Source organism: Tympanuchus pallidicinctus, unplaced genomic scaffold, assembly GCF_026119805.1.
Source record: "Tympanuchus pallidicinctus isolate F22 unplaced genomic scaffold, pur_lepc_1.0 scaffold5, whole genome shotgun sequence".
Classification (NCBI taxonomy): domain Eukaryota; kingdom Metazoa; phylum Chordata; class Aves; order Galliformes; family Phasianidae; genus Tympanuchus; species Tympanuchus pallidicinctus.
The window spans coordinates 38,574,295-38,588,805 of record NW_026294769.1 but is presented as its reverse complement, the minus strand read 5'-3'; the positions used below and the strand labels follow the sequence as shown (position 1 = coordinate 38,588,805).

The following is a 14,511-nucleotide window of genomic DNA, read 5'->3' as shown; positions in this document are numbered from 1 at the left end:
CAACAAATCACACTTACATACACATTCAGTAATAGAAATTAGTATAATTCCCAGACTGTTCCCATGGTTTTTCCTCCCTTCCCCATAGAAACCAATACTACTCATAGACATGAAGCTTTGAGGGAGCAACAGAGCTGCCTTCTTCTAGCATCAAGAGTGGTACCTCACAGAATCAAAGAGCTTTGTGTTGTAATGGAGCTGACAGACACTAAACTGAGCATGCAGTGTCAGTAGGAATAAAGAAGACCCAATTCTTCCACTGGTCCTTCGAACTCTCAAACATTTACAAATCTTTGCCACTCCAAAAGGAGCTTTCACAAATTGTTGAGGTTGAAGAATTGAAAACATCAATGAAGTAGCAGCACTCTCACGTGGTAACGTAAATCCAGTTTGACACATTCTACATTATGACTAGATGTGTATTTATTTGGCCAAGGAGATATTTGGTGAGAATCAAGTGACAGATGCAGTATTTGAACCCAAGATAATTACACAAAATGTATATAAATAATGTTTCTATCTTCCTTTCGTCTTCCTCACAACTCTTAAGGTGTCATCCAGGAATAATTCATCAAAGGATGATTTATGGCATGACATAAGACGTATTTCTACCATATTTCTATTGTTTATAAATTTGCAAGTAGTTTACATACACTTGACATGCATTAAATCTTCCCATAAATTTTCTGTGAACAGATTTGAACGTTAAATTTATTGTTAATTCAAGGTTATTCTTCAGTTTTCAAGGTGCCCAAGTTAATTTCTTTAATAACCAATCCCTTGTGTCTGCTAATTAGAAATAACAAAGCCGATTTGATATTTAAATCATGTGTCATCTCTTCTGGTCCTTGATTGGATGAGTAATGAAATTAAGACTCATGAGTTGTGAATATTAGTACTGAATATGTAATTAAATTTTTGATTAATATTCTGGAACTCAGGCTTAAAATATACCTTCCATAAGTATTTGCACTAATAAAGCTCAAGAAATCAGTACAAGTCATTAACAAAGTCAAACTGAATTTGTAAGTGAACTTCAAAAGAATTTTTTTTTTTTTTTTTTTTTTTTTTTTATGAAGATGATTATGAACAGCGTCCTTTTAAGTTGGACTCCCATACTAATGTTAGCTGTCTTATAAGGCTGTTGGCCATTTCTCCTGCTTAGGTGTTGGTATAATATCAAATTAAGGAGATAGATTTTGCTGAGGTATATAAAACATCCTACATTACTACAAGCTGGTAATTTAAATCCCAATTATTTCAAAGCCCAATTAATTAGTTTACAGAAATTTAAAATCCTTTAAGAATTAACATTAGACAAAAAACAAATAATTACTAGAAGAGTATAATGTTTAATGGCTATTCCTTACTCAGTATCCTTTAGGAACACTTTCCTACCATTACTGGAATATTCTTAATCATAACTCAGATGACAGTCAACAATTTCCAGTGTTCATCATAGAATCATAGCAGAATGCCCTGGTTGAAAAGGACCTCAAAGACCATCTATTTTCAAGCCCCCCTGCCATGTGCAGGGTCACCAACCACCAGACCAGGCTGCCCAGCACCACATCCAGCTTGGACTTGAATGCCTCCAGGTATGGGGCAACCACAATCACCTTGGGCAACCTGTTCCAGTGTGTCACCACCCTCTGAGTGAAAAAATTCCTCCTAATATCTAACCTAAAACTCCCCTGTCTTATTTTAAAACCATTCCCCTTGTCATATCACTATCCACCCATGTTCTTCTCATCCAATACTTTCTGTACTTAAGTGAAGTCAGTCAGATCACACAATATTTAATAAATATAAAGGTGTGCATCCATCACTTCATTTTTTTGTTACACAAATAGCTCATTTGTAACGCTGCAAATAATATCAACAATAACAATATTAACATGAAGTCCACAACAGCAGGATGTACTACAAGTCTGGTATCTGTCCTATTAAAAAAAAAAGTTAACCCTATAGAAAAGGGGCTGGATCCCTTGGGAGAGCCCACAGAGTGTATAAGAAATGGATGAGAAGTGGAGGATTAGTCAGACTCAAGGAGATGGGTTGAGTCCACCTCTGAAATTGATCGTGAGTGGAGTTAGGAAACACCTCTTCATTTTGAACATTCTCTCAAATCACAAGTAGTAGCAACTGCTCATTATTTACATTATGGAATGATCCCCAAAATTCCAAATAACATCAGCCTCCTGCTGCTAGGAAAGTTTTTGAAGGAAGGGAAGCATGAAGAACCTCTCACAGCCCAAATTCCAGCTCAGTCACGAGACCAGTTCTCTCCATCTGGAGGGGCTATACTTCTACCTTCATGAGATTAAAACAACCACTCACTGACAAAACAAACCCAAATTCACACATTCCCTGATACCACCCGCACAACAGCTTCTATTTTGCACAGAGATGGGTCCACTTAATCCAGAGTTTCTCCGATCTTCTCAACTCCGCAGCTTTCATGCTCTGCTGATCTCCTCAGAGAGGAACCTAGGAACTGATGGTGAAGTGGCTCCTCTTGAAACCCGTGCTAGTTTTTCCAGCAGCCCTCCACAGTAGCCATACAGGCAAAAATGCCAACAGCTATTTAATTCCCTCAGTCAATTTGGGGCATATCTTTGCCACAGAAGTGACATTTACAGAATGAGAGGATGTTACAGAAAAAACAAACAAACAAACAAACAAAAAAACCCTACAGAATTATTAGTTTAGGTACAGGAAAAATATTTAATGACATATTTCAGGACCAAGAACAGCCCTCTGTTCAGTAAGGTAATCTTCATAGACTGTCATCATGTATTCTTAATTAACCTATGCGGTAAAAAAACAAAACAAACAAAAAAAAAACAAACAACCCTAACAAATGGTTGTTGATTGTAAATGCAATCCCTCCTTCTGACACATGCATTAATGCACTATTGTAAAAGTTCAAAGCCATTATTATTGAATTATCTCAGCCACATTAATTATACTCTGCGCTGTATTTGGCTTCACTTGGGTAAATCCTCTTTAATTGCCCAGTCTTTACTTACAGAACATCTTTCCTTAGTATACTATGAACTCCATATACATTTATGCTTTTCCCAATAATTCTGTGTTAAATGTTCTTTCCACCATTATTACTGGCAATGATAACGAGATTCACATTTGGCTCATTTGTCTGTTGTCACCATACACATCACTGCTTTTGAAGCAGAAACATCCCGCATTTGGAAGCTTTGGGCTGACTTTGGTCCTAGCATCCTCATTACATTCAAAAAGAACTCCCAGCACTTCTTACCCAGACCATTTTTAACACAGCATGCTGGATTCAGTTTCCAGAGCAAATGAACCGAAAATGAAAACAGTGCAAGAGAGGAGGTGATGAGCTAACTTAGAACAGCATAGAATATGTAAGCAAAGGAAAGAGTTTGAAGAAGAGAACTTTAAGTCATTTAGCATATTATGGATTTAATAAACACAAAACTTTTGAGGAAATAAATCCTTAAAATGTTAAGTTTTTGCTTACATGTACCAGGATGTCCACTACAGTGAGATGTTCATGTTTTGAACATCTTTAACTTCAAGTATATTTTGATAGGCACATTGAAATAATAATTTAGCTCGAGTGGCCATCTAGACAAAGTAACTCAACATACTGTAGAGAAATTAAACTTCATAATATGTATATAGTACTTATATTTTCGGTATGTAATAGGTGACTAAATCATAATATTTTCAGAAGTATAGACTAAAATGCCTCAAATAAGGCAGATAGAAGTAAATTTCCTCCTTCAAGAAAATTAAAATGATAATAAGCCCAACCCCAATCAAAGTAAAGGAGAGAGACATTCATTCTGAAATTCAGACGTGAAAAAACAGCAACCAAAGTGATGCATACTGAAAATCTGGGCTCTGTGTGCAGTGGGGCTTGATAGGAGAGGACGCATACTTGGCTCCCAGTCTTCTCCTTGTGGTGAGCTGGGAGACAAAGTTGGGAAGTGTACAGAATTGCTCAGGTTTTATTTCTGCCATAAAATTGTGCTTCTTACATTGATAAAGATCAACTACAACAACAACAAAAATCAATCTTCAAGAAACTCAGCCAGAGCTGGGCACTCAGGCGTTTTTAAATTTCTCATTTCCTTTTGCACAAGACAGCCGTGGAAAAGAGTGAAGCAACTAGAGTAACACATCAAAAATGCCTTTTTTTCTATAGTCAACTATGCGACAGAGAAAGAACTTAATGGGAAAAAAAAAAAAAAAAAAAGAGTACCTATCCTTCTGCCTCCACCAATTTCAATTGCCTCATTCTATTCCTATAAGCTGATCAGGTATTTTTGATGTGGATACATACAATAAGTTTTGTGGCTACACTATACATATGGAATGAATGTTCACTGCAGCAATTGGACAGACCGACATGATGGGAAAAAGTGTTTCACCAGAGGTATGATGACAGAAGAATCGGCAGAATAGAAAGTACAAGGGAAGGGAAGAAGATTGCTTATCCATATCAGAAGACCCCAGGTTCTCAGGGGAAAGCTCCACTCCTCCAGAAAGAGATCCTTCCCCAGTGGCAGTCAGCCCTTAAATGAAATCTAGGAGAGGTGCAGCCATGCTCCCCTTCCACTCACTCAGCTGAACTGCCTTCACTTGTGCCCCCAAGGCTGACGAGCTCCTCTCCCCATGTGCTCAATCAGTGGTTCAGGCTGTGACTCAACAGTACCACACATTCACAAACAGAAATACTGGCAGCACGGACATTTGGGATAAGACAGAGAAGGTTAAAAGGTGGGCAACTGAAATCAATTAAGCAGTACAAGAAAGATGAGGAGATCTGTATTCGAGGACCATAAGTATTTGGTCAAAGAACTGTGCTCTTCTTGCCCGGCCTCATGAACAAGACATTTCTGACAGCGTGATGATGCAGCTCAAGCAGGAAGAAGAGTAAATGTCTCAGTCCAGACCCTCCTAAGCTTCAGTAGAGGAAACACTCTGGCAAACAGGAGCTCACAACTGGAAAGGACGATGGACTCAAGTCTCCTAAATCCCAAATGATTACTCTGCTCACAAAGGGATTCTGGTGCCACTCAGCCTAGTTCCTGCTTTGCAAAGGGCTTGAAGGAGAAATAGGAACTCAAGCAGTGTGTGCTGGGGCAATTTGAGCATAGCCAAAATGCAGAAACACAAGCCTCAAAGGCACTTTCAAGACATTTAAGGCCTGTTATGTCTTAGTTCTTCAAAGAACTTTTTAACAATTGGGCTGCTGAGCCCATTTCTCTAGAGCACATTTTTCAGACCCATTGCACCTGAAGAACACCTAAATTCTGCTTTGTAAAGCCAAGTTCTCTTTTAGATCTTCCTCGCAGAAAAATTTCCATATAAAGTGAGAATATTAAGCTTAGAATTGAAGAAAAATAAGAAGGAACATAACTCCACCCATACCCCTCTTCAAGATAAAAAATGACAACACAACTGTAATTACAAAGCTCATAATTTCATACTAACAAATATTATACCATGAGAATACAAGCACAGTGGTTTTCCATTCTTTTCTATGGAAGTAAGCATGAACACTGTCAGTGTGAGGTATAGATGTTGCTACAGAACAGAAGTCTAGTGCTCACTGTCACAAAGTGCTTTACTTGGACCTGCTGGATCTGAGCTACTGATCCCAAGTGCCACACACTGAAAAACACGACTGAAAGAACTTGGCAGATTAGATGTTTACACAAAAACATCCCATTAAAGTGAATAATGCAGCACACTGTGGCACCACTAGCCTTCATCCTTAAGGACAGAAATCATTCTAATAGATAGCAGCTATAAGAGATAAGGAAAACTGTTCTTCCATCTGTAGGATAATTTACACTTTGTTCATGTTAGAACATCTGCATCTTTCTCTGAAGCCGCTGGTACTGGTCCTTGGTACATTAGTCTTGCTTAAGTCATACTTTTCACTTACAAAAGAACACAAAGCTACTTTCATTGTCACATCACTGACTGCCAAACTTCCTCTGAAAATACTCACAAAGCAGTCTCATCCCATTCGCTCCAACCAGTGATACCAAATCATTTGTAACTGATAGCACTAACCATCCCCACTGATTAACTCCATCAGTCAAGATTCATATAGCTCACCATAAAAATCTTCTACCATGCACGTGTTGAACAGCACAAGCACATTATAACAAAAGAAAAGTAATGGAAATAGTATAGTATAGGAAATGTTTTATTTGGGAAAAAAAATCTCACATTATTACTCTTTGGCCATTGAGGGTGGAACCCAGAATGAGAGTAGGGGTGATAAGGAAATATTTGAGCAATCAGAGATCACTAGGAGATGCTAATTCAGGTTATGACTGCTAGGAAATTGAAGTAAAATCTCTTAGAAAAATATATACTCATGGCCTATTTATTTATTTATTAATTCTACATTTTACAAAAACATACTCAAGAGTACTCTCTTCCCAGTAAATTGATGCCAAACTGATACCTCAGACTTGTGTTTACCATTTTTCAAATTACAACTTGACACAGTCAGAGTTAAAATTGCATCCAACATTCTCTGCGAGTCTGTCCAGACATATAAACTCTTCTCTTTCCAGCCTCCTTCCCCAGTCTCTCCAACAGTCATTTTTAGCATTATTCAGATACTCTCTCTCTTTGGTCAGATTGAAGAGAAACAAGCTGGAGTCAGGTGCAGAGCACACAAGGACTAATTGGTATTCCTGTGTCACTCCACAATCCATCTCCTTGCCCAAGGAGGTTGTGGATGCCCCATCCCTGGATGCAGCTCTAGATAGCCTGGTCTAGTTGTTGGTGACCCTGCACATGGCAGGGGGATAGTAGACGATCATCACTGGATGATCACTGTGGTCCTTTGCAACCAGGCTATTCTATGATTGTATGAATTCTCCTTCACATTCTCTTTCTTAGAAACCTCCTCACATTTTAAAAAATCAAAACAGATCTTTTTATACCCTATTTGCCTCTTATATCTTTCTGACATGATGTACACAAACAATAGTTGTGCTAAAATGGACAGAAATGGCACCACTTCAGCAACACAAGTGTCTACTGTACCTTGAAATGTAAGCAAAAGAACTATTGATTTTGCCTGTGCCCAATAAATCCCTCCCAAACAACCTGTTTACTGAAACTGTAAGTTACTGTTGTGTTTAACCCACTGAGTATGAAAAGCTACTTAATGGGAAAACAGAAGTTGGAGAACAAGCTAATCCTGCTAAGTGACAAAAGTATTGATTTCATTTTAATTTTACAACAACTCCTATATCTTTGTAGTTGTCAGTCCTTGTGGACAAATATTAAGGACTAAGCCAGCCAACTCTTCCCAACAAGGAGTGCTCTGATGTAAATAACCTCAAGATAGGGAGCAGAATAAGTGATCCCTCCATGGTGTTACTCTTTCTTGTTTTTCCAGGGGGATTTGGACACACGCATTGACCTTTCAGAGCTACATTCTTTTCCTAGTGTGACTTAAAGGGAAGGAGGAAATTTTATCCAGAAAAACTCAACAGGTTGGACTGCAAGACTGCAACATTGAGAAACAAGCTATAGAATGAAGCATTTCTTTGAATTCATAGCACATATGTATAGTCATTCCTGCATTTCAGTAGACAACTCCGCATATAATATCTACACACTGGGACATTACATCCTCTAAAGCCTGAAAATCTAAGACTTTCCACTTATTTGGCTTTGTCCAAAAATGAATTCCCCACGCCCCCCTCACATATAAGTTGCTAGAAAGCATTCTGTGTGTAAAATATGAGTTCACCTACTAAGCCAACTGAGCAGAGATCTTAGTACCTAAGCAGTCCTTTGAAAATCTGAAAACTTATGTAAGTGATAGATATTCTCCACAGAGAGAACCCTTGTTAATTATTAAAGTACAGCATCTTTCTTCTAAAGTACATCAGCATCTTTTATATGTAGCTTAGGTTATTAGAATAAACTGAATACCAAATCTGATTTATATGCAGACTTGTAAGAGATTTTTAAGAACATAGTAAAGCTTCACATTTGTGTTCCAAAAAAAATTATGAAAGACACAGTCTTTATCTGCATATCACTGTCTTAACGAAAAAAAAGAATGGAATATTTATTCTGCTGAATGTATTAGTGGAAGTTCAAATGTAGTTAGGCCAGCTACACAACAGTCAGTCCCTCGTAGTCCTGGCATCAGGAAAAACAGAAGTTACAAGAACTTTAATACTTATTTCTGGCAATCCATCACTTCTCCGGAATCCTAAGCAAGCAAAACGGGTGGTCAACAGGACTTGAAGTCAAGAAATGCAGTAACTCAAAAGAAATGCTGATATCCCATTCCTGGAGGTGTTCAAGGTCAGGCTGGGTGGGGCCCTGGGCAGTCTGATCTGGTGTGGGGCAGCCCTGCCCACGACTGGGGGTTGAAGTGGATGGGCTTTAAGTTCCCTTCCAACTCAAACCATTTTGTGGTTCTTTCAAATACGGTATTGCTGAGCAGTAGCATTTCGGTTTACTAAGAGACAGATGGAAGGATATGCAATAATCTTGTCTAGGAAATGGCTATGACTCATAAATTTGGACTCAATATGACAAATTATCTGACAGATTTCAAAACAGTGAGAAAAACTGGTGTCAAATTGAGATATTATCACATCTCACTGTGAAGTCCAATGGCAGCTGGAATTATTGACCACCTAACTAAACTGAGCTCCTACGTTACCCTGAACAGAAGTGTCAAAACTGCTTTTGTAGAGCAGAGAGTATGAACGCCATAAGTCTATTTAAGGATGGAGGTGGACTAGCAATATATTTCTTCTTTTGAACAACCATTCAAAATTTCAGCTTAAGGGTTTGGCATGCTTTATAGGGGGCACCTGAGAAAGTTGTATGGCTTTCTCATGCATCACACAGCCACTGTTTCCCATTTTATTTTGAAATTTTAGGAGCATCAAATGATTGCAGAGGTAAAACTTATGAGAGCAAGTGATGAAGTTCCTTTGGCAGACGACTCCACTCTGTGAAAAGTGCCTTCACAGGATACCAGAGGGACCACAACCCGCACCACTTCCAGAATCCAGCATCACATTCACAACCCTCCTGCAACCTTTTATTTCGCCCAGATAGGAAACAGGAAGGAGAAAGAAGATAATGATTTCTTAAAATCGCACATAAATAAAAACAGCTGTGGATGAAGATGGTGCCAATATTTAGGCAGAACTGAGAGCAGTGGAAGATGTGCACTATAGGGCAACTCCAAGGGAACCAGGCTTATTTTGGAACAAACATCTGCCCTGTGAATGAGCGACACCTGGAAGGGCCAGCACCACCTCCTCCTTCTCCAGGTGCGTTCCCACACAGCTGGCAGAGCTCAGCCCAGGCCCCTCACACTGACACCCTTGCCACCCTGCACCCATCTTCTGTTCACTCAGAACAAAAAGCTTTCCAGGAAATCCAGCAGCTCCACAGGTGCCAAATGAACGCTATTATCTCCAACATCCAGCCACACAGCCTGTTATCCACTGCAAGATCTGAAAGCCCGGGCTAAGCCTGGGAAGCTCAGCATATCAAAGGGATGCTCAAGGGCAGTGTCTACACACTTTCATGCCATGCCCAAAGGCCAATAGTTTATCTGAAACCTGCTGGCCTTTATACCTCTGCACAGTCCTTACAGACTATAAATTGGGGAGGGATATTAAAGCATTCACTCCCTTCTTTCCTTACAATGCAATACAAAGACCCAGTGTGTTACATCCTCTTTGTACACCCCAGAGCCTGCTAATAAAAGGCCACATCTCTCACAGCACATTTTTGGGAGAACTGGCTCCACAGTGTGGCTTTCATGCCCGTGTATTGGTAAAATGCAGAACACACATAGGAATGTACCCATACTCTGAAGGCACAATGCCTCTTCAAAAACCAGCACATCTCATTGTGATCATATTTTAACATGAAATTAGCTGCCAACAAAGGCCCCATGGCTGCACTCAGATGTGGCAAACATCTCCTCAGAAACTCCAATGGAATTGAACTGAGGAACAGTGTCTTCAGGAAATCTGTGAATGCGCCCATCCCCTCAACCCCCCAAATAAGAGACATTTACATCCTCATTCTTCAAAATGGAAGAATTTGATCCTCTATATTTTTGGGGGAAAAAAATATGACACCAATTTAAAAAAAAAAAAAAAAAGACATACTTCTGTTCAGAATGGATGGGCAGCTCCCCTTCCTCACATTCCAATAAAAATTTGTTTTAATAATTTTAGATTGCCTACTACAGCATTGTTCTACATCACATTAAAGACTTCATTCATTTTTCCATTAGCACATTTTAGTTAGAATTAACACACAATCATTTTCCATGATCTGGCTTTCAATATATTTGTAAACAAAAATTAATCTTAAACATGAAACAAAGAAAAGCTTTGACATTATTAAAAGCCAGACTATAGAAATACTCAAACCACACTTCTAACTCTTTTAATCCGTAAGTATGGATTGCCAGGTGTACCCAGGATGGTCTTCTTAAATAAGCAGTTGTAACAAATCCCCCCCTAAAACCTTTGGCAATGAAACAAATGAAGAGAAACTGAAGACTTCAGGAATCAATTCAGCACTTAATGAGGAGACAGAGGGTGATGGAATACCAAATGAGACCAAAGCAAAGCACCAGTCTTGGTATAATCCCAAACAGGCACAAGTAAACCTCTCTCCTCAAGTTGGAAGGGACCCATGAGGATCATCAAGACCAACTCCTGGCTCCACACAACTACCTAAAACCTAACCCCTATGTTATACAAATACTCCCTGAACTCCATCAGCTTGGGGCTGTGCCCACTGCCCTGGCAGCCTGCTCCGTGCCCACTGCCCTCTGGTACAGACCCTGTCCCGAACCCCCAGTTGTCCCTCCCCTGGCAGAGCTCCTTCTCAGAGAAAGGACAGAAATACCACTATCATCTTTGCTGGTGGGGGATTCAATTTAAAAAGTGCTAGAAAACTTTAATACAAGCATAGCAGAGATTTAACTGGAGCCCAGAGGGAAAAAAGAAAAAAAAAAAAAAAAAGAAAATACTGAAAACTGAGTTAAGACAAGAAGAAGGAGACACAGAACTAAGAGTAGCAGCAGCTGCTCACCTGTGGGGACAGGGATAGTGCACCTGTGGTGCTGACACATACAATCAAATATCCTTCCGATCTTTCAGCCTAAATGCTCAGGGGGCTGTTGGCTCAGGCCAGTGCAGATGTTACTCTTCGGAGAAGTTTTGGACTACTCCTTGTCAGCATTTCATTTCCCAGAAAATAGCGCTCATTTTCCAAGGATGACGCTTGTTCCGAGCCTCTGTTTACACATAGAGCTCTTTAGGGGTTGACAGGGTCTCTCCTTCCTGATGCTGATTATTAGTTTCAGATGACTGCTAAGGATCTCCCTTATGAGGGATGTACCCAGGGAATTAAAATGAAGTCACTTTAATTAATTATGAAGCGTTGATATGCAAGACTGCATTCAATTGACCGTATAATTCATACATTTGTGGATAACCGCTAGTACTGCTAAGTCACTGACAAACAATTCTATGGCTCCATTTCACTGGGGAAAAAGAAAAAGGAGAGGGGGGCATAACAAGCTAAAATATAAACAATGCCCTAGCACTCCTTGCCATTTAATATTCTGGTACTCCTACACTCCTAAAACATGAAGAGAAGTTATACCTGACCAGAAGAGGCTCAGCCAACTATATGGAAGACCAGGTATCCCCACAGGGAGCAGATTTTATGCCAAAAGGAATTGTGCTCCATGTGCAAACCAGTAGCTGAGAGCACCAGGCACTCCTTGGGTAGAGCTGCGCCTTGGGCGATTGCACCCTGCTCCACCCAACCCTTCTCTCTGTTCTCCAATAGAGTTGTAAAACTCTCTTCCATCTCACTCAGCATGTCGCACATTCAGCATCTGTACTGATGGATATTGGTGTGAATTTCTACATGGAAATCATTATACATACACCTCTAAGGAACTGCACCACACATTGCACAGAAGCCTGATCATTCAGAAAGCCCCACGTTTATATACAGAGGTAGAGCACACACAAGATCTACAACAAAGCACTGCTTTTCCTTCCAAAATCAGCTTTGCTCTCAAGCTATGCTGTAGATACTAAAGAAGGAATCAATGACACCAGGAACTGAGAATTCTTCCCACTTGTGAACATACTCCATTTGTTGCAATAAATCTAAGGATCCGGAAAGTGAGTGATACTTTGTTATGGCATCCCAGGGTCTCATGGCCTTGCAGTGCTGCTGTGTTCCCTGAGGCTTGAAGGCCACAGGCAGAACCAGAGCCACGCTGCTACTGCACTGGCACACAGCAATAGCCTGTCCATGAGCAAAATGAAGATTAGGAATGAAATTAAGAACTCCAGAGAGAGAGGTTTGAAGTAACATCACATTGTGTTCTCCGATGCAACAATTCCAAAATAATAGTTTCCCGAAGAGAAATCTTGAAGGCATTCCATTCCACTCAGCAGGTAAGAAACCCCAGAAGCATTTTCAGCTGTAGCACACACAGCACAACACGATTCCATACCAAAAGTTAACCCCCGAAAAACTCTGCGGGCTGAACTCTGCCCCATTCGAGCAGCACTAAGTGTATTTACAGAGCATTCAGCCCCCAGAGAAATCCCTCCTGGAAACACGCTCCGAACTTGGGGAAACGCGACTTGTGCAAACTATGATGTCATCCATCTGCCTCTCAGGGAGAGCCTTCCCCCTGCGCCCACCTCGGCACAGCCTCTCCGCAAGGCACGGCACAGCCCACCGCCGCCCGATCTGTCTGACAGCAGCCACTCAAAAGTTTGATTCCTTCACCGCATCACATCGTGCAGAAAGCGCGTTCTGAGGGCAAAGAGAGGGGCATTACACGCAGACAGCACCAGCACAGCGCCGGGAGGCTGCGTGCGTTCCCATCTCCTCGAAAAGTTCCCGGCGGGCAGCACCACCGTCCCGTCCGCGCGTCAGGACCCCGGCACGCACGCACCGACGGCGCGTTTTCAGAACACTCTCCTTTTCTCTTCTCTTTTCCATTTTTTCCCCCTTGACTCCTCGCACGCTTTCCCAACGGCTCAGCCCAGTTCCCGGCGCACGCGGCTCGGGCTCTCCCCTCATCCCACCCGGCCCCCGCTCACCTCCAAACCTGCCCCAGCTGCAGGATGTGGACGAGGGACTGCAGGAGCCAGATGCAGAAGGCGCACGACGCCGACCTGCCGCTGCCGGCGCGGCTGCCGCTGGAGGGGCCGCCTCCAGCGGGGCCGCTGCTGCCGCTGCTGCTGCTGTTGGCGTTGCCCTTGCTGGCAGTGGAAGCCTGCCGCTGCGGCGTGCAGGGCCGAGCGGAGTCGATGTCCGCGGCTGCCGAGCTGCTGCTCACCAGCAGTTTGCTCTCGGCAGCGGGGCACTGCCCGGAGGCGGCGGCGGCGGCCGTGCCGTCTTCCGCGCCGAAGTCGTGCGCGAACCAGCGGAAGCTGAACACCTGCACGGAGAGGGAGCCCAGCAGCACGAAGAAGAGGGTGAGCCCGAACCACCAGCGCTGGCCTCGCAGGTAGTAGTCGACCGCCAGCCAGATGTCGGTGCCCACGTCTGCGAAGTACACGGCCAGCGCGGCCAGGATCCAGAGGCAGTCCCACAGCGAGTAGCGCCGCTGCTCCCTGCCCAGCCGCAGGCAAAGCGAGGACGAGCCCCCGCCCGAGCCCCGCGAGCCCCCGCCGCCGCCCCCTCCTTCTCCTCCTCTACCGCCGCCGCAGCAGCAGCAGCAACAGCAGCGGGAGCCGCCGCCCGAGCCGTCCCCGCCGCCGCTGCAGCACCCGCCCCCGGGCGCCTCGTCGTCGTCGCTGCCGCCGCCCGGCCCGGCGCCCGCGGGCAGCCCCGGGGCCAGCGCTTGCACGGAGCCCGAGTGTTCGGAGTTCTGCAGCGGTGTGAACGCCACCTCGCCGCCCTTCTTCATCTTCCGCCGCCCGTCCGACTTCGCGGCCATGATGCTTCACTCAGCCCCGCCGGAGAGCGAGCGGTAGCGGCGAGCGCTCCTTTATCCCGCGCCTCCCCCTGCTCCTCCTCCTCCGCCGCCCGCCTCCCGCCCTCTGCAGCCGCCGCGGACCGCCGCTCCCCGCGTCCCCGCTCCGCGCCCGCGGGCGGCTCCTCCGCGGCGGCCGCGGCCGCAGCGCCGCCTGCCTGCCTGCTCGCCTGCGGGAGCAGCACTCAGCTCAGCTCCGCTCAGCCCACCCGCCCCGCGCCCGCCGCTGCCTCCTCCTCCGCGGGGGCTGCCGGGGCCGCCGCGCTCTGCCCGAGCCGGGAGCGGGCAGGGCAGCGCCGCCCGGAGCAGCGCATCCCGTGCCCGCCGCCGCCCGCGCCCGCCGCCGCCACCACCCAGCTGACTGACGCCGGCAAAGAGGATGACCTCATCCCTCCTCCCTCCCTGCCGCCGCCCCCCGCCCCGCACCGGCACCGGCGCTGGCGCAGGGGCGGGGAAGGGGGCGC

At 44.1% G+C, this 14,511-nt stretch overlaps 1 protein-coding gene across 2 annotated transcripts in view; it reads right to left on the bottom strand.

Annotated features, from left to right (window-relative positions):
* XKR4 (XK related 4) overlaps positions 1-14,065 on the bottom strand; it is a 230,225-nt gene extending 216,160 nt beyond the window's left edge. For both annotated transcript variants that reach the window (XR_008211064.1, XM_052703173.1), the window contains exon 1: positions 13,170-14,065. Coding sequence is in view for 1 of the 2 variants with exons in the window: in XM_052703173.1 (XP_052559133.1) it covers positions 13,170-14,011 (842 nt within the window). In the remaining variant the exon portion in view is untranslated. The remainder of the gene's footprint in view (positions 1-13,169) is intronic.
* Positions 14,066-14,511: the final 446 nt, after the last annotated feature.